At 39.4% G+C, this 21,774-nt stretch overlaps 1 protein-coding gene across 4 annotated transcripts in view; it reads right to left on the bottom strand.

Moving 5' to 3' along the window:
• Asxl1 (ASXL transcriptional regulator 1) overlaps nucleotides 1–21,774 on the bottom strand; it is a 64,967-nt gene that overhangs the window by 32,376 nt on the left and 10,817 nt on the right. For 2 of the 4 annotated variants that reach the window (XM_085697199.2, XM_085697200.2), the window contains exon 4: nucleotides 9,520–9,627. The exons of the other annotated variants lie outside the window; for them this stretch is intronic. In XM_085697199.2, the coding sequence (XP_085553325.1) occupies nucleotides 9,520–9,627 (108 nt within the window). The remainder of the gene's footprint in view (nucleotides 1–9,519; nucleotides 9,628–21,774) is intronic. 4 annotated transcript variants of the gene reach the window in all.

Below are 21,774 nucleotides of genomic sequence, written 5' to 3' on the forward strand. Positions count from 1 at the left end.
GGAATTTATCACTCCTGATATTGTCATGGGAACACTAGAAAGTCAGAATTTGCTACATTCCATAGGTTAGAATTTAAGGCTCCCTCTAACTACAGTGTTAAAGGGTTGGTTCCTAGTGTTGGTGCTGTTTGAGGGAAACAACAGGTTCTAGTAAGAGATTTGAGACCACTGTAGGCATGCCTTGAAAAGAGACTATGGAAGCCACATTGTATTTCTTTTATATCTAAAACATGAGCTAAGTGGTTTTACTGTCAAAATACAAGGATGTGTTTCATCATTGGCCCAAAGAATAGGGCTAACCAATGCTGGCCAATCCGAGTACTAAGTTTACAGGTACATACCGTCATACCTATCACCCATAATTGTTGTTTGTACATATGCCATCACTGTCTTTTCAATAAATTCCTCACGTCTCACATATGTAAGCATCTGCTAAGTCTAGCATTTTGTCTTTATAAGTTGAGCATTTTACTATCGTGACAGAAACCTGACAAATACATGAGAAAGTATACCACTGACGCAGCAGCTGCTACACACAGAATCTCCATGACATGCAGTGTGGTGCCACATAGACAGATAGCACCTGAGCTTACTATAACTCAGAGTTACACCAGTTTTACCAAGATGTACTAAAACTAGACAGAGACAGAGGATCTGGGAGGTGGGAGAGCTATTCTAATGCCTGTCAAAGAATGAGAGACAATCTGAAATGAATTAAGATGCACACAATCTCAGAAGTCACTGTAGCTGGAGAGACAGTTCAGCAGCTGAGAGCACTGGCTGGACTTCCAGAGAACCAGGTTCAATTAACAGCACCTACATGGCAGCTTGCAACTATCAGTAACTCCAGTATGAAGATGTCTGAAGCTCTTTGGCAGTCACCAAGAACATCAAACACACACGTACAGGTATACATACAAAAATATATACACACACAGACATACAATACTAGCAAAACACACATACACATAAAGTTTTAAAAAATTATACATACATACATATTTTGTGTGTGTGTGAAGCCAACAAAAACAACCATCCAACCCAACCTCACAACTGTGTAGAAAAAAAATGAATGCCAATTTATAGCCACAAAAAAAGTCGTCTGTTGTCTGTTAGAAGTCAAGAGTTCAAGCAGGCAATGGTGGCACCTGCAGGCAGATCTCTGAGTATAAGGCCAAGGCCTAGTCTACATCCAGGGCTACACAGAGAAATTCTTGCCCCACCCCACAAAAAAACAAAAAACAAAAAACCCACAAAACAAAAAACATAAAACAAAAACAGGTCAGAGTTCAAATAGCAAAAACTAAACTTCCATTTTTCAAAAGTATAGATTATAAAGTCACTCTACTTAAGTGGTACAAGTCAGTCACAGAAGAGATTAGCTGAAAGGCAGGTGGAGCACAAGCAAACCTGACAGACTCATTTGAAACTTAAACCAGTCTCTAATGAAAACTTTCACAGTATGTCTCCAAAAAACAAACCCTAGGGTTACAGATGCTTGCCTAAAATGTTCAATGCCCTGGTGCATGCCAGTGCTATCACTGTGTTAGAAGTTTCTCATTTCCTGTGGAGCTGGGGGCCAAACCTACATTTTGGCTGATAAATAAACACATGGTATCCTATGGCAGACTGTTAGAGGGAACCTTGAAGACTTTACAAAGAGAAAGAAAAGAAGAGGAGAACTGACTGCACAAACTGTCACCTGTGCACAGCGCTGAGTGTGCACCACACCCACACCTTCTTTTCTTACACAGCGCTGAGTGTGCACCACGCCCACACCTTCTTTTCTTACACATAGTAATAATAAGTATAAAAAATGAAAAAATGCTTACCGGGTAACAGAACAAATAATATTCACCACAAATATAATATTCAGAAACTATGCAGATTAGAAGATACAGAACTAGTAACTTTGAAATGCTCAAAGGAAAAAAACATTTTTGAACTTAGAATTTTCTTATTAAGAAAAACTATCCTGGCTAGGGAGATGGCTTGGCAGATAAAAGTGCTATCACCAAGCTTGTAAACCTGAGTTCATTCCCTAAAACCCAATGGTAGAAGGAGAGAACCATTCCTGCAAGTTGTCCACTGACTGCCATATGCATGCCATGGCATGCCCATGTATACCCACCTCCCCACACCCCCACTCACCCACCTCCCCACACTCACCCACACACCCACCTCCACACACACCCCCACTCACCCACACTCCTACACTCCCACACCCCACACTCCTCCACCTCCCCACACTACCTCAAAAGATAAAAATTTTAAAGACATATTTAAAGGAAAAATAGTAATGATGTTCTATGAATGTAAAGACTATGTAGAAGTGCCATGAAATGACTAGCACAGAAACCACACAAGGGAATTTAAGACTATTATAAAGATCTTGCATTTTACACGAAATGACATAATACCTAAGAGGTATATTTTTTGTTTAATAATGCTACAGTTTATAAAATATTAGGCAAGCTCTGACAAATACAGAACCATAGTTAATAAGCTAACAGTGACAAGAGAACAAATAATTAGGAAACTTAAATAGCGCAGATTTAACTCAATCATAACAATTACTTTAAATGTTCAGTGTCAAGGTTCAGCAGTTAAGAGTGCATTTGTAATTTGGGGGTGGGCTTGGGGGATGGTAGTGGTCATCCTAATGACCTCTTCTGTTTTCCAAAGGCATTGTGTGCACAATAACACAGGCAAAATGGCCATCTACATAAAACAAAAATAAAGGTGAAAAAATTTAAGAGCCCATGAGTTGGAGAGATGGCTCAGTAGTTGAGCAAGCTTTCTGCTCTCCCAGAGAACTGAGATTCTGTTCACAGCACCCATGTTGCTCACAACACCTCTATCTTCAATTCGAAAGGAATCCAACACCTCTGGCTTCCAAGGTAACGGGTACTCTTTGTGCATAAAGACCCATATGCATATACATAATCTTAAAAAAAAAAGAAGGTTCTGAAGAGATAGTTCGGTGTTTTAAAAGCACTAGCTGCTCCTAGAGTCAACTCAGGTTCAGTTCCCAGCACTCACACGGGGACTTACAGAATGTATAAATCCATTTATATGAAGCCCTGAAAAGGCAGCAGTGCAGGGGCAAACTATGAATCACTAGGAGCTGGGGACGAACACACTATGGGTCTGCTTGATAAACTTAATTACAGTGATTGCCATATTGCTCTATCTGCTTTGTGACAACACAAGAGTCTACACTGATGGGGGGTGAACTTTACTACAGTAATTTTAAAGAGGAAGAGAGATAAGCATAACATTAACACTTAATTGAGCAATTCCATTCAACTCACTAAAAGCATACATTAAATTGTATCAAAATTCAAACAAATATAATCATACGAATTTTAAAGCATGCCTTAGATCTGAATACTTGAACACTAAAAGGGGGAAAATTTCAGTGTACACAAATTGCATCAAATTAAGAATACAGGGAAACCCAGAGATTTTAAATCCACACTACTAAAGCTGCAAAGCAAGAAGCATTCTTATCCACTGCTAGGGAGAGAGTACATTCATACAACTGCTTTACAAACCAGTTAGACTACTTAACAATCACAATCAAGAACAAAAGTGACCTTAGTCTTATTCTTGAAACACATACACCTTGGGGAAGCCAATACCCACCTGTACCGAGAGTTTGCCAAAATCACAAGTAGAAACAACCTAATACAAGTGTACAACAGACCAACCATGAGTCACACAAACAGCATACACTAGAAAGTATGAAGTATTTTCAATTAAATGCTCCAACACAGATCAACCTCAGAAACGATAAACAAAAACAGCAAGTGAGAAAAAAAAAAGAAAACAAATACAATATGATAGGGAAAAATATATATGGTTTTTTTTTGAGACAGGGTTTCTCTGTGTAGCCTTAGCTGTCCTCAAACTCAGAGATCCGCCTGCCTCTGCTTCCCGAGTGCTGGGATTAAAGGCGTGTGCCACCATCACTCAGCAGAAAATTATGATTTGGGATGTCTTTCTGTATATGTGTTGATTTTATTGGTTGATGAATAAGGCTATTTTGACCAATGACTTAGCAGAGAAAAGCCAGGCAGGAATTTCAGTAGGTGAAGTCAAGCAGATGCCAGCCACCAGCTGAGGAAACAAGACATGCAGAAAATGAGGTAATGCCACAGCCACAAGGCAAAACATAGACTAAGAGAAATGGGTTAATGTAAGATACGAGAGCTAGCCAGAAATATGCCTGAGCTGTAGGCCAATCGGTGCAGTAACTAATATAGTTTCTATGTGATTATTCAGACCTGGGTGGCCAGGAAATGAAAGCAGTCTCCGTTAACAAAAGTATTCTTTAAAAATAAGGAACCCTGAACAGCAATACTTAGGTTCATACCTTAGTAATGCACAAGTGTGGGTGGACCTATACATAAAAACAAAAGGAAACTCAGTTGGCAGAGAGCTTGCCTACCGGCCTACCATGCATAAAGTCCTGGGTTCAATTCTCATCCCTACACCTGTAATTCCCATAGTCAGGATGATCAGGAAGTCAAGGTTCAAGGAGAACCTGAGAAACCTGTAACCTAGCCTTCTTATAAAAGAAAATCTGCACAACTGTAGCAATTGGAAAGGTAAAGGAGTGGACTCAGAGGATTCAATGGGTAGAAGGCTGTCTATACTTGGGATGGCTAGTTGGGTACGAGGAGAATTGAGGGTGTGTTCTCTCTCCCCCCAAAGGTGCTATTTTTTTTAAGGACAAGAGCTTTGTATATACTTTTTTTATGCTACATATTTGCAAGAAGAGTAAAACAACATAGTCTCATAATAAGAGCACAGTGAACTGCTGCACATGGTGGCACCTACCTTCAATTCCAACACTGAACATTAAGGCAGGAGGACGTATTCAAAGTCACCCTGGCCTACACTGTGTTTCAAGACTAGCTTGTAAGCAAAACACCAGGTCCAGTTGGTCCTACAAACATGCACTATCATAAAGAGCATCTTAAAAATACTATTGTACACAGATTCAACACAATACCCAGCAAAATTCTTTAAAGATCTCGAAAGAACGGTACTCAACTTCATATGGAAAAGCAAAAAACCCAAGATAGCCAAAACAATCCTGTACAATAAAAGAACTCCTGGAGGCATCACAATCCCTGACTTCAAACTCTACTACAGAGCTACAGTACTGAAAACAGCCTGGTATTGGCATAAGAACAGACAGGAGGACCAATGGAATCGAATAGAAGACTCGGAAAATCAATCCACACATTTTTGAACACCTGATCTTTGAGAAAGAAGCAAAAAATATCAAATGGAAACAAAGAAAGCATATTTAACAAATGGTGCTGGCATAACTGGGTATCAACATGTAGAAGAATGAAAATAGACCCATATCTATCACCATGCACAAAACTTCAGTCCAAATGGATCAAAGACCTCAACATAAAGCCAGCCACACTGAACCTTACAGAAGAGAAAGTGGGAAGTACACTTGAATTCATTGGTATAGGAGACCACTTCCTAAATATAACCCCAGCAGCACAGACACTGAGAGAAACAATTAATAAATGGGACCTCCTGAAACTGAAAAGCTTCTGTAAAGCAAAGGACACAGACAAGACAAAACGACAGCCTACAGAATGGGAAAAGATCTTCACTAACCCCACATCAGACAGAGGTCTGATCTCCAAAATATACAAAGAACCCAAGAAAATGGACACCAAAAGATCACATAATCCAATAAAAAAAATGAGTATAGACCTAAACAGAGAACTCTCAACAGAGGAATCTAAAATGGCTGAAAGACACTTAAAGAAATCATCCTTAGTCATCAGAGAAATGCAAATCAAAACAACTCTGAGATTCCATCTTACACCTGAAAGAATGGCCAAGATCAAAAACACTGATGACAACTTAGGCTGGAGAGGTTGTAGGGAAAAGGGAACACTTCTGCATTGCTGGTGGGAATGCAAACTGGTACAACCCCTTTCTTTGGATGTCAGTGTGGCAATTTCTCAGAAAATTAGGAAAACAATCTTCCTCAAGATCCAGTAATACCACTTTTGGGTGTATATCCAAAGGATGCTCAATCGTGCCACAAGGACATGTGCTCAACTATGCTCATAGCAGCTTTGTTTGTCATAGCCAGAACCTGGAAACAACCTAAATGCCCCTCGACCGAAGAATGGATGAGGAAAATGTGGTACATTTACACAATGGAGTACTACACAGCAGAAAATAATAACGACATTTTGAATTTTGCAGGAAAATGTATGGAGTTAGAAAACATTTTGAGTGAGGTAACCCAGACACAGAAAGACAATTATAACATGTACTCACTCATAGGTGGTCTTCTAAACATAAAGCAAAGAAAGCCAGCCTACAAACCACAATCCCAGAGAACTCAGATAACAATGTGGACACTAAGAGAGACTTAAGAGAGACTTACATAGATATAATCTACATGGGAAGTAGAAAAAGACAAGATCTCCTGAGTAAATTGGGAGCATGGGGATTGAAGGAGGGAAGGGAGCAGAGAAAAATGCAGAGCTCAATAAAAATAAAAAAAGTATAAATAAATAAAACCTGAAAAAAAATACTACTGCACAAAAAACAAGAAAGGGAAAACAATACACTTGTCCTTACACCAGAACTGTACAAAGTTTCAAACTAGAATATCGTAGGTATCTGTATGTAATTTGTAAATTCAGATATAAAATCCCTAATAAATTACAAACATAGCCTTAAAAAACAAAACAAAACAAAACAAAAACAACAACACTGTATCGCTAGGAAGGCAGAGGTGCTTCAGCACTGGAAGTGTGCTAACAAAACTCTGTTATTACCCAATTAAAGAAAACAAATTTTAATTCATTTGCTCACAAATATTTTCTGAGTTTCTATTTCCCTAAAATCTAGAAAGATCTAAATTACAAATTCCTCCTTGTGGTGGTTTGAGTAAGAACAGCCCCTACAGGCTCATATTGTTGAATGCTGTCTGTCACCTGGGAGATGTGGCTTTGTTGAAGAAAGTGTGTCACTGAGGGGCTTTGAGGGTTTTTTTTTTTTTCCATTTTTCTTTTGAGACAGGGCTTTATTATTTGCTCTGGCTGTCCTGGAACTCACTATGTAGACCAGGTTGGCCTCAAACTCACAGAGATTAGCCTGCCTCTGTCTCCTGAGTGGTGGGATTAAAGGCCACCATGTGCAACCATTCCGAGTCCAAGGCTGTCTCTCTGCCTCCAGATCAGGATGTGAAGTTCTCAAATACTCCACCACCTGCCACTATGCTCCCCACAATTATGATAATGGACTAAACCACTTAAACTGTAAGCAATTCCTTCCCCAATTAAATTTTTTTTTAAGAGTTGCCGTGGTCAGAGTATCTCTACATAGTTAAGAAAACAATGACTAAGATACTCTCCTATGGAGGTTTATGTTCTAATCAAAGGAAATTAGAAAGAACAGTAAACAAAAATCTTTGCATAACACACAGCACATCAGATTATGGCAAATACCTAGAAGAAAAATGCAGACAGAAAGAGTGCTTGCTGTGAGATATGGGACCAGCACAGGCAGTGGAAATCAAGACCTGAGGGGGTGGTTTTGAGATAAAAGAGTAGAGGCAAAGGCCCTTAGAGGAAGAATGCCAGCATGTTCAAGAATCCCAAAGGAACCCAAGGCATTTAAGAAACACTAAGTCAGAGGGAGATGTTAGGAGGCTGGTGGAAGTAAAGTACCGCAAGCCACATTAGGAAATCTAATCTTTACTATGAGTGAAGACAGAAAACTCGACAGGAAGGGTTAGAGGAATGCTGTGATCTGACCAACAGTTCTGTAAAATCTATTCTGTGTTTGTGTGGTATGATAATGCATGCCTGTGATCCCAATATTCAAAAGCCAAGGCAGGAAATTCAAGACCAACTTGATATCCTGGTTCAAAATAACAAAATTTCTCCCCTTTAGAGGCAATGCAAAAACAATTCTTATCTCAAAGGGAAGAAGTTAAGTTTAGGTAAATATGAATGACTACGGCCTGGAAACACAAAACTGTTGTCATACCAAAGAGTTCCACACCTAAAAGCGGGCCAGTATCGTAAAGGCTATTGGCTGAAGGAGTTACCCACAACACAAAATCGGGTTTCCTTGAAGGGTACTCCACTGTGAAAATGGTTACATGAGACTGTGTAGCTAGCTACACAGTGAGTCATGAGCCAAGGCACTCACCAAATCCACTGGTGGGTACCACAGATAGGCCACAGCAAATAGGGGAACCCAGGTAAAGGTTCAGATGTTATCTGATGACTGTCCTAGTTTTTGGACTGATGGAACCTAGTAGTCTGATAGTACAACTTTTAAAGGTTTAGATCAGTGGTTCTCAACCTTCCTAATGCTGCAACACTTTAATACAGTTCCTCATGTATTAACATGAGATCCCCCCAACTATAGAATTATTTTCGCTGCTACTTTATAACTGTAATTTTGATATTGTTTGAATGGTAATGCAAGTTATCTGTGTTTTGGGGGGGGGTTACAAACCAATGGTTAAGAACCACATTGGTTTAGACAGTTACAAGAATATTTGGTCACACAGGATCAGGCAATCACTGGCTTATAAAGGGATTGCAAAGTAGTACAAGATAGTTTTGCTCTGGTCTGCTACAACATTTTAACTGTCCATAATCACAAAATTCAGCTATTTGGCATTAAAAAATCTTGACTATAGGTGTCTTAGTGTTCTTCTGTTGTGAGGAAAACACTAAGACCAAGGCAACTTTTATAAAAGAAAGCATTTGATTGGGGGCTTGCTCCATTTTAGAGGGTTAGTCTATGACCATCATGACAAGAAACAGACAGACAGGTGGTGGAACAGTGGCTGAGCTTTATATCCTGATCTATAGGCAGCAGGGAGTGATGGTGGGAACAACAGACAAGACAGAAAGACAGACTGGGCCTGGTGTGGGCTTTTTAAACCTCAAAGCAGATGCCCAGTGACAGATCTCCAACAGGGTAACATCTAATCCTTCCCAAACAGTTCCATTCCTTGGCAACTAAGCACTAATATATGAGCCTATGGGAGCCATTCTCATTTAAACCAGCACAATAGATGTGGGTTTTTCTTTAGTTTACGAGAGGAAGAAATCACAGATAGGAGACCTAACAGAAACTAGATAGTAAGTAGTAGAAATGAGGGTAGCTTAAACCAGGGTCATAGCAGACAGAATGCCAAAGTCTGTGTATTTTGAAGGCAGCAAGAGTTGCTGAATACAAAGCGGGGGTGAGGAGTCACTCCAAAGCTAGTTTTCTATTTGAGCAACTTAAAAGACAAGGTTCTAGAGTTCCATGCCTTTCACACGCATTATTTTGTGTGCTTTTTCCTTTTTTCCAAGGGACTTCTCTCCCCACTGCCTCTGGATAGTGAAAATGGTGGTAGAGGAGGGGGAAACCTAGGTTAGGATGAGATGTTTAATTTTAATTGTGCATGTTAATTAGATGAGCGAAAAGGGGCTTTTGATTATTGAACTTAAATACCTTGATGGCTGAACCTTGGTAGTCAGCTTTGGGGAGGATGTAGTCAAATAAGAAAATGGATCTTAAAAGATGGAATTCCATTATTACATAGCCAAGATGGGTGAAGAGCTATGGGAAAAACAATCATGACGTAAGTTTTAGGTGTGTTAATTCTGAGATGCTATCACATATGCAAGCAGATACAGAGAACGTACATGAATATACAGACCATATTAAAAAGTCATATACTCTTACTCTAGCACCATATATCTAGGTAGCAACCACTTCCCTACCTCTGAAAGAGACAAGTGAGATTACAAAACCACATGGCAATGAATTCTTCACCAGTATCTGAGTCTGACTCTCAATTGTTAAGCCTTAACCAAGAGCCACTGACATCAGATAAGCAATGCAAGATAAAAGATATGGGCTATAACACAGGAGTTATTAATACTTTTGTATTACGAAATCTTTCTGGTTTACATAGTGGGTTCCAGGTTAACCTAAGATGCACAGTGGGACCATTTCTCAAAAAAAAAAGAACATTCCTGCTGCTGTAACAGGTTTCTTTTTTTATTTTTTCTTCCTGTGGTTCTGGAATTCACTCTGGGTTTTATGTTAGCCAAGTTCTCTATCAATGAGCTACATTTCCGGCCCCAAAAGCAACATAAAAACAAACTCTTTCATGTATTTTTCTACTACGTTTATTTGTTTAATAATTATTGTTTAATAATACTGGTTTAATATTTTTCCTTTTGAGAAAGGATCTCATATAGCACAGGATAGCCTTCAACTCCCCATATAACCAACTATAGCCTTGAACTCCATTTCCTGTGTGCTGGGGTTTCAAGTGTGCCCCACCACATCTAGTTCTCAAAAGACATTTATTAAACTTTTACTATAACTACTTGAGATATAGCCAAAAGGAAGATAAAATAGTACTTAACATAGCATTTCTGCCCAAGGCACACCAGGAAAGATTTAACAGGCACTCAAACTACATGAACAGAAACTGTATACTTGTAAGTGGTAAAAAAATTCAGACCAGGAGACTGTAGAAATGATTCAAGAGATTCAAACCACTTGTTGCTCTTGCAGAGGACCAGAGCAAATCCCAGCACCAACATGGTGGTTCACATCTATTTACAACTCCAGTTCCAGGAAATGGGATGCCCTCCTAATCTCCGAGGTCCCTAAGAAAACGTGGTGCACATAAAATACATTCAGATAAAACATTCACACATAAAATGAAAAAAATACCCTAATTTTTTAAATCTTGTCTCGAAAAAACAAAAACAAAAAACTAATCTTTACTTTTTTTTTTTTAAATATTTTCATGGTTTATTTAACTTTATTTTATGTGCATTGGTGTGAAGGTGTAAGATCCCCTGCAACTGGATCTTCAGACAGTTGTGAGCTGCCATGTGGGTGCTGGGAATTGAACCCCGGTCCTCTGCAAGAGCAATCAGTGCTCTTAACCACTGAGTCATCTCTCCAGTCCCCAAAAACTAATTTTTAAAAACAGAAGCTTAGACCCTAGAAGAAAACCCAATTATGGGCCACAGAAGGCTCTGAGAAACAATATAAATTGTCGGTTCTTAAACTATATAGCCAGGCAAAATGAAGATTTGATATGGAAAAGCCTAAAACTGAGGTATGAGAGATCCAAAGAACAGGAAGAAAGCCAGGGGTTGTTAATGGGGCTTAGAACATTAATCAATGCCATGGGAACCACTGACAAGTGTCAAACAAAAACATGTCAGGATCACAAGATGTTTTAGGAAAAAACATCACTTTGACTATCATGTGAATTTTAAAAAGGAGCAAAGCAATTGTTTGTCAAGGGGCAAAGTGGAAGCAGTAGCCTAGACGGCAGCTATTTTAGTGTTTAGTACAGGATGATAACAGACTATGATAGTAGCGTTGGGTATGGAGACTTCCCCATGGGGAAAATTGAGTTCTTGTTGGCTTTTTGTTGTTCTTGATACAGAATCTCACTATGTCGCTCTGGCAGGCTTGGAATTCACTATGCAGACCAGGTTGGTATTAAATGTTAGAGATCCTTCTGCCTCTGCATCCCAAGAGCTGAAATTAAAGGTGTGCAACATCATACCTGGCTACGCTTGAAAAACAGAACTTCAGGTAATATCTTCCAGAGAAAAACTAGTGTGGGAGAATTGTCTGTATTCTGTCAATCATGTTTTAAATAAATGCTGATTGGCCAGGCAGGAAGTATAGGCGGGTCAACCAGACAAGAAGCAGAGGCAGGGCCATGAGAACAGGAGTATTCTGGGAAGCAGGAAGCTCCCTCCACAGTTCTGCCCAGACCAACAAAGAAGCAAGTTGTGAGCTGCCCCCACTGAGACAGGTACCAAGCCATGTGGCTAACACAGATAAGAATAATGGGTTAATACAAGCTACAAGAGCTAATAAGTAGCCTGAGCTAATGGGTCAATCAGTTTTATAATTTATGGAGATCTCTGTGTGATTTTCTTTGGGATTTGCCAGCTATAGGGTACTGGACGGGACAGATACCCCAACAAGCAGGCCCCCTCCTGCTATAAACTAGCATAAAGAATCATCTGTAGCTCAAAAGAAAAGACTAAAACAATCAATCAACTGATAGTAAAGTACCCATTTCTAAAGTCACTGGTTCACCAAGACAGCATCCTTCCAAACAAAATATCCTTCTTGGCTCCTTAAGCTTCTACTATCTCATGATATCCAAATAATTTGAAATTGTTCTTCCCACACTTTGAATTTGCTTCTCTCAAACATTTGAGAACCAACATGGTCAGCTAGAGCTTCAACTTCACACTCCAGAGAACCACTACAGCTGAGGTCCTATGCTTAGTTTCACACATTACTCTCCCCAGCTGCCAGCACAGATGTTGACGTATTGTCAGGCCTCCCTCTGAAATCTCACTGGAATGCTCTATGACTCATAACTTTTGCACCTGTATGGTTACAAAGCCATCATGTGAAAAATGCAAAGGTCTGCTGCCAGTTCAGTTAACGCCTGGGCTCCTTTGGACCAGAATGCAGTATAGCAGACCCTGAATGCCTGGGTAGTTGATCCTGAGAAAATACTTCTCTAGGAGGCCCTCTACAATCAGGGAGTCTCAGGAGCTCTTTCTTCTCAAGGAACAAATCTTTCCAATACTTTGGAACCTATCAAAGGTGAGATATGGTCAAATCCCGAGTTGCCCTCAAAGGCATCTTCTCCAATGTTCAGTAGAAACTGCTTGGTTTTTCTCTTAAAAAAAAAAAAATTAAAAATTTTCACTATGTGCTCATACATGTATTATATGTCAGTGCATGATTGCATGTCACAGTACACGTGTAAGGGTGACTTGTTCTCCTTCCACTGTATGGGTACTAAGCCATCTCCCCTGTCCACTTGACATCTTTTGAATGGCACTAATTTCTCTAACAATACCATTCTTGTCGACAGATTTAAATATGCACACTTTGTCTAAAATACAGACTTTTAAAATATTTCTGCTCTGCTTTGTGCTAATTGTCACTGTAAATCTGGCTAAAACTGCCAACAAGAACCACATTAATTCCTGAACTTATATTGTCTTGAAAATTCCTCTGCCAAACTAAATCAGATCATTACTTTTAAGTTCAACTTCAAAGTCTCAAAACATAAACTATATTCTTTTTGAGACTAGAAAGTGCTTTAAGTGAGAAGAAAGGACCACAGAAGCCCCGAGAGATGGCAGGGGCAGAGGAAATCCTAGAGAAGAGACACACGAGAAGGACAGAGCAGGATGAAAGCCAGAAGACAGCGGAGGAGAGCTGCATTTGTGCTCAATGGGGTGGCATTTTCTTTTCATTTTCATTAGTATTTATTCTTTCTTATTTTGCTCCAAAGTTAATCATGACAGTAGAACACAAGGGAGAGGTATGAAGCAACTGGACACATAATTCTGGACTTAAGGATAGAAGAAAGGGGCTATGGAATTTGCCTCCACAACCAAGAAAAAGCCTTTCAGGCCAGGCCTGTATCATGGTGTCTCTAAATGGAGGCCCAGAGAGGCCGTTGTGTAAAGTTGTTAAGGAAAAGCCTGGATTGCTTTCGGAGACCCTGAGATGTTAGAGATGCCAGAGTAATAGGATAGATGCCGAGGAAAACTACTACCAAGGAAAAGAATCAGCCCAAGAGCAAAGTGTTGCAGTCAACATAGCTGAACAGAGCTAGAGATCTGAAGAGCATTTTGACATCAGACATTGAGATGCAATAATGGAAAACACAAGAGACGATGCCAGTTCCTCATTATTGTTTCAATCATAGCAATTTAAGTCTCCATTTATATTTTACAGTTCCACTTTATGATATAAAAGGGCTTTACATATTTTTGAGCTATCAACTGTAACTCTGCAGTATTAAGAGTTAGAAGTTTAAGTAATACAAGAAGTGCTTTGCTGCAACTCTGACCTCAATGGACTTCTACCCCGATGCTCTAGTTTTCTTTTGAGACATGGTCTCGAGGGCCTCAGACTCACGGTGCGGCTGAAGATGACTTTGAGCTCCTGATCCTGCCGCTTCTACCCCAAGTGTGAGATTACAAGGAGTGTGGATCACTATGCCTGCTTCCAGTGCTCTGGCACTGCCATACACCAACCACCCTTCTAACACAAAAGGAAGCCAACAATAAGAAATGCCAATAAAATTCATGGAGAATATTAAAAACTCAAATCAAATAGGTATAACAAAAGTTCCTATCTCTAGTCAGGTATGGTGGTGCATGCCTTTAATCCTAGCACTCAGGAGGCAGAGGCAAGCAGATTTCTGTGAGTTCAAGGCCAGCCTGGTCTATAACAGCTAGTTCCAAGACAGGCACCAAAGTTACATAGACCCCTGGGAGAGTTGGGGGGGGGGGATTCCTATCTCAGGGTCTGAAAATTGTTACAACGTTACCACACTCAAGTCAGCTGCTTTGAACAGTCCCTCTTATTTTCATTTGTTAAAAACAGAATATGCAAATTTTAAGTTATTTTTTTCTTACTGTTCAGTAAGTTAATACCTAAGAATATTGTTTTCTTGCCCCCACTGGAGAAGTTCTACCAAAGCTATGAAAGAATCTGCTAACATTAGAAGTCAATCCTGGAGCTGAAGAGATGGTTCAGCAGTTACGAGCACTTATTGCTGCTCCTGGAGAGAACTCCAGTTCAATTCCCAGCACTCACAGGACAGCTCACAAGCGTCTGGAACTCCAGTACTAGGGAATCCGATGTCCTCTTCTGGCCTTTATATCAGGTACACAAATTGTGCACAGACATGCATGCATGCAAAACACCATACACAGAAAGTAAAATAAAAGAAAATACAAAATAAATCTTTGTTGGAGCTAAAGAGATGGCCCAGTAGTTAAGAGAACTACTGGTTCTTACACAGAACCCAAGCTGTGAGAGCTCACAACCATCTGTAACTCTAGTTCTAAGGAATCCTGCCCTCTTGTAACTTCTGTAAGCAGCAGGCATACATGCGGTGCTCTTAAATACATGTAAGCAAATAATCATATACAATAAAAATAAATCTTAAAGAAAAATTTTTGCATTTTAAGTAAAATTGACATTTTGAGAAATATGAAGTCACCAAAAGTTGTAAAACCTTAAGAAAAACTCTTTAAACTGTCACGATGAAAGGACACTAAATTCAAAGATGTGGTATGGATTCTAGTCCCTATCTCAGCTAGCTATGTGTACTGTCATACAGAGATGACTATAGATACAGCATTCCATCTGCTAGGAGTCCATTTTCAATCTGTAAAGTGAAAACCAGACTGGATGACTTGACATTCCTTAATTCATTAAAATTTTAGGATTTTAAAGCATTAGGAAGAATACCTTCTTTTCCCCCTAAGAGTTACAGGAAGTACAAAAGGCATTGTCTAAATATGCTTGATTTTTTTTTAATGATTTGCCTTTATATGCACTGGTGTTTTGCCTGCATGTATGTGTATGTGGAGGCATAGACAGCTGTGAGCTGCCATGTGGGTGCTAGAGATTGAACTCAGGTCCTCTGAGAGAAGAGCCAGTGCTCTTAACCACTTGAGCCATCTCTCCAGCTTTATGCTGATATACTTTAAAGGTACAATCAAAACGATTACAGTTCAAACTCTACACAAAAGTAATATAGTTTTTAAAATACTTAAAAAGTTTAAGTTCTTAATTACTACACTTTTAGAAATATTTACTGGGGGAGAGGCTATGTGCACACACATGCCATACCACCTATTCTCCAGCACCTCTGTGGAAATCAGAAGACAGATTCTCTTCTTCCACCATGGTAATCGGGAATGGTGGCAAGCACCCTTTACCTGCTAAGCCATTATGTTGGCTTAATGTTTTATCTTTCTTTAGCAATTAAAAGAAACCAGATTGAGGCCGCAGACTGACTTCTAATATCAGCTGAATAGATTTTGGAAAACCTGCTCCAAAGAGGGCAAGAATGAAGAAAATTCTTAGATACTAACTTGCTGAATAGAAAAGAACATAAGCAAGCATGCTGTTTATAGCACACAGAAGCAAGCAGGAGAAAATGCACAAGCTAGCTCAAGACAGCTACATCTTCAGGACTTCTTTCGGTTAAGACACTGTCAGACTAGACACCGAGCAACAAGATGCAACTCAAGTTTTCCAGTCAGCAGCACTGGCAAGTGTGAAGCCAGGCTTGAGGAACTTGAGAAACCAATATAGGCATGGAAGTCTGAAGGATGGTTACTGACTAAGCAGAAGTGTTAGGAAAGCAGTTCAGAGGACACACAGTCAACTAGGAGAGCAATATAATCTAATTTGCATTTTACTTATTTTTTAATTAAAATTTTTTGAATACAATCTTTTCTCATTTTACATAACTACCCCTGTTCTTACTCCCTCCCTTCCTCCCACTTCCCAAACTTTACCTCCATCCTACTGCCCATTCAATCATTAGAAAGGGTAAGTGCTTCCTATGGGGAGTCAACAAAGTCTGACACTACACTTTGAGGCAGGACTAAGGTTCTCCTCCCATATCTAGGCTGAGCAAGCAAAAGAATGTGCTCCTAGATGCCAGTTCAAGCACTAGGGATAAATCTTGGACCCATTGCCAGTGGCCCCAGACTGTCCAAATCTCACAACTGACTCCCACATTCAGTGGGCCTGGTCCTACACAGGTTCCCCTGCTATCAATCCAGAGTCAGTGAGCTCTCACAAGAGAGCTGATTCTGTGGGTATCACCATTATGGTCTTGATCCTTTTACTCATATTATCACTCCTTCCTCTCTTGGCCTGATCTCAGGTAGCTTGGTCCAGAACAAACTATCTCAGGTCCCAGTAATATCATTTTTGGGCATATTACCCAATGGATGCACACTCATACCACAAGGACATTTGATCATAGCTGTGTTCATATCAGCATCATTCATAATAACCAGAACCAGGAAACAACCTAGATGCCCCTCAACCGAAGAATAGATAAAGAAAATGTGGTACATTTACACAAAGGAGTACTACTTAACAGTAAAAAACAAAGACATCTTGAAATTTGCATACAAATGGATGGAACTAGAAAAAAAAAACATCCTGAGTTACCTCACCAGATAGACAAACATGGCATGTACTCACTCGTAAGTGGATATTAGACATAAAATAAAGGATGACCAGCTTACAGTCCATGATCCCAGAGAAACTAGGTAACATGGATAACCCTAAGAAAAACATACATGGATACCCCTGGGGAAGGGGAAACAGATAAGATCGCCTGGGTGGGGGGAGAGAAGGAAGGGTGAAGGGGAAAAGAGAAGGGAGGAGAACACAAGGGAATGGGATGCTCAAGAAGCGGGAAGGACAGTGAGGGAGAGAAATGAGAGAGGTATCTTGATTGATGGAGCCATTAAAGAGCTATAAAGAAACATAGCACTACAGATATTCCCAAAAATCCACAAGGATGACCCCAGCTTAGACTTGAAGCAACTGTGGAGAGGACGCCTAAACTGTCCTTTTCCCTGTAATCAGTTTGATGACTACCTTAATTGTCATCATAGAACTTTCAACCAGCAACTGATGGAAGCAGATACAGAGATCTATAGCTAATTTGCATTTTAAGAGACCACTGCTTGTCATATACTTACTAAAGAACTTCTGGTACTACTTTTCAAATGGCAGCGGCTGTGATTTTATCCTATCTAAATCCAAACTCTATACTCATTCTTTCTTTTGTATTCAATGACAATTCTGAACTGTTGGTTCAGAGCTCTGTATATAAATTTCAATTGTAGTTATAACATTGTAAGAATTAGTTACTGTACATGCTCCAAAGCTACACAGAGAAACCATATCTCAAAAAAAAAAAAAAAAAAAAAAAAAAAAGGACTTCATGATAGGGCAATAATTGCTCTTAACTACTGAGCTATGTCCTTAGCTCCCCAAACAGGTGCTCTTTTAGTAATGTAAGGATACACAGGTGTAGTCTTCTATTTCTTTTTAATGTTTTATTATCATTCATTCATTTTCATCATATCATTCATTCATGTGCACTTTGCCTGCATGTATGTCTGTGTACCACATGCATGCTTGGTGCCCATGGAGGACAGAAAAAGGCACTAGAAACCCTAGAACTAGAGTTCTAGAAGGTTGTGAGGGACCACAAAAGTGCTGAGAATCAAACATTGGTCCTCTGTAAAAGCAGTCAGTATTCTTAACTACTGAGCCATGCCTCTAGTCCCTCTTTCCAACCAAGGGTTTTTTTTTTTTCCCACATTTGCGATACTGTAAGGCTGAGCGTGATGAAAATTTCAGCACTTGTAAGGCCAATTTGGGCTAATTTACTAAAGACCAGCCTAAGCTACAAAGACAGTATCTCCAAAACAAGAATATTCTATGAAATAGAAAACACAGCAATAAAAATTCTTTTAAAGCCGGGCAGTAGTGGCGCACACTGGGGAGGCAGAGGCAGGAGAATCTCTGTGAGTTCCAGGCCAGCCTGGTCTACAGAGCTAGTTCCAGGACAGGCACCAAAGCTACACAGAGAAACCCTGTCTCAAAAAACCAAACCAAAAAAACCCCACAACTTTAAAAAGATATTATCTCCAACACAGCAAAAATCTACTAACTGAATTAAACAAACAGCAGGAGTCTAAGTATATACTCCATGGCTTTCAGGTTTTTTGATTTTTTGTTTTGAGTATAGGGCCTCATGTAACACAGACTCAGACTGACCTTACTATGGAGTCAAAGATAACCTCCAACTCTGGTTCCTAGTTTGACCTCCACTGTGCCAGGATTACAGGAACTCATCACTTTGAGTGGTTCATCTGTTTCCAGATAGTAACATCAATTATAGTTTGGGTTATTATAAGGAGACTTTTACTACACTGTTGCATTTTCTGTTAACATTTACATTAATTGCTTTAGTAAGTCAAAAACGTAAGGTAATTAATTATCCAAATTGAAATTCTACCAAAATCACAAGATATGAGCTACATGCCTGAGGTAGATTTAGGAATAGTTTTATTAAAATTATGAGCAGTTGAGCCTAGTGGCATACAACTTTTAACACCATTGCCCTGGAGGCAGAAGTAGGGAGGTCTCTGTGAATTCAAAGCCAGCCTGGTCTACAGAGTGAGTTTCAGGCCAGTCAGAACTACACAGCAAGAGCCTGTCTCAAACTTAAAAGAGAGAGAGAGAGAGAGAGAGAGAAAGGTAGCCAGGCATGGCGGCACACACCTTTAATCCCAGCACCCCAGCACTCAGGAGGCAGAGACAGGAGGATCTCTGTGAGTTTGAGGTCAGCATAATCTACAGAGTTTCAGGACACCTAAAGATACAAAGAGAAATCCTGTCTTAAATTAAAAAAAAAAGGCAAAAACAATTATTTATTAACACATGTCAAAAAGGATGTCTTGTTTCTGCAAACATGTGTCTGCGGAGAACAAACCAAGGACCTTCCGTGTCATACCTCAAGTATACTCAGGGGGAGCTCTATCTCAACAACAAAAGGAAGCCAGGCATGGTAGCTCTCTTGTGTAATTCCAGCACTTAAGAAGCAGCTGACATAGGCATGTCTCCACAAGTTCAAGGCAGGCCTGGGCTTCATAGAGACTCAGTTCTTAAAAAATAGCCCACAAGACTGCTCACTGGGTAAAGACTTGCCAGAAATCTGGCAACCCGACTCTACAAATCTGTCTGAGCTCCACATGTGTGCTGGACAGAAGTATAAGCCTTTAATCCTGACAGAGATAGATAAATCTCTGTGAGTTTGGGACCAACCTGGTCTATGTATCAAGTTCCAGTTCATCAGGAACTACACAGTAATAAACAAACAAACAGAGGGCTGACAGTGTGGCTCAGGATAGAATTCTTATTTAGCTTGCAAAAGGCCCTAGCATCAATCCCCAGCACAAGGAAGGGTGGCGGGGAATAAAACAACAAAAAAGAAAAAAACAGTAAAAGAACAGAATAGGGAAAAAAAGTTTAAGTAAAACAAAACAGTACATGACTGCAATCCTACCATTCAGGAAGTAAAGACAGGAGGACTGGCACGGGCTAGAAATCTATATGCTTTCTCAAAAATAAAACAAAGGCTATACAAACAAAAAAGTCAAAATTACTAGTAATAAATAGAACAAAATACTAAACATGGAAAATTTCCAGGTTAGGTACATATAGTTTAGTGGTAGGGCTTACCTACCATGTTATAGAAGGTCCTGGGGTCAATTATGAGCCCCATAAAATTAACAAAACAGAAAGTTGTCTGGCTACTCAGGAAGTTAAACAAAGAGGATCTCTTAAATAAGGATCATTGGAGTCTCTTAGTTTTAAGGCTTAGCACAAAACAAACTCCTGTATCAACAAATATTTCATGTACACAAACCTACTGAAATAGCAAGTTATATAATTTGTATTTTTCAGATTATTTAAATTTTTTAAATTATTTTCTTATCAAGTAAACAAAATTCATATGAAGAAAGTGCATGTGTATGCATTTTAAAATACATTATGGAGCACTAAAAAGAGCAGCAATTTCTAGTGTCCTTATAGTTACCAAGTCATCTTATGTCTAAGTAAGATCACTCCACTAAGTCCTACTAAAATAAAATTGCCCTGCTTCCCTGCTTTTGTAAATAAAATAAGCACTTGTTTAATGGTTGAAAATGGGTTTCAGAGATGGCTCAGAACTTAAGAGCACCCAAAGTTTTTGCAGGGACAGGGATTTGGTCCCAGCACCCATATGGCAGCTGACAACGATCTGTATCTAACTCCACTTCCAGTGCCCTCTTCTGATCTCTGCCAGCATCAGACAAACATGGTACAAGCACACCTGCACATAAAAGTAAACCTAGCAAGGCATGGTGAGTCACGCCTTTAATCTCAGCACTTGGGAGACAGAGACAGGCGGGGCTACATAAGGAGCCCCTGCTTCAAACTAAAATAAACAAACATTTGGAAAATAGCCTCTTCAATTTGTTTGTGCATAAGTTCAAGGTTGTTTTTCTGCTACTATGTTGGAACTGAACATATATGAATATATATATATTCATATACATATATGAATATATATATTGGAACTGAACATATCTGGTTATGACAGAGCCACTATGCCAACAAAATCTAAGTTATCTATTATTAGCTCTTTACATGTTTTCAGACTGATCTAAATGATAGCCAAATATATCAGAAATGGCAGAAAAATAATTGCTTACTCATTTCAGTCCAATTACTTAAGGTTTATTATGAATTTCTCCTTTGTAATTAGTAAATACTGATATTCACATTGTAGTTACTTTCCATAGAGTAGGTATTACATTAGTTGTCCAGTAATTTATCCCTCACAATATTACAGACAAAAGCTTCACTAAGGCACATTAGCAATTACTACCACATATACTTATCTTTCAATTGCATATAACCTACTAAAGTATAGACAAGCAAAGCTGAACACAAGAATAAAAGCTGATATAACTTCACTCCTAATAGTCTATTCACACCACAGCATCCCAGAGAACCATTAAGAACAAAAGCAGCAATGATACTAGGATTGCGTACTAGGAAAGACAATCCATCAGCACCATTCCAAACCTACCGGGTTTTTCTTATGCACATTAAAAATTTTGAGAACTGGCCAGGTTGTGGTGGCGCATGCCTTTAATCCCAGCACTCGGTAAGCAGAGGAAGGTATCTCTCTGTGGGTTAGAGGTCAGTCAGGTCTACAGCTAGTTCCAGGACAGCCAAGGCTTCACAAAGAAACCCTGCCTCAAAACAAAAACAATAACAACAACAAAACAAACC

The sequence above is a fragment of the Myodes glareolus genome, chromosome 10 (assembly GCF_982192425.1).
Source record: "Myodes glareolus chromosome 10, mMyoGla1.1, whole genome shotgun sequence".
Classification (NCBI taxonomy): domain Eukaryota; kingdom Metazoa; phylum Chordata; class Mammalia; order Rodentia; family Cricetidae; genus Myodes; species Myodes glareolus.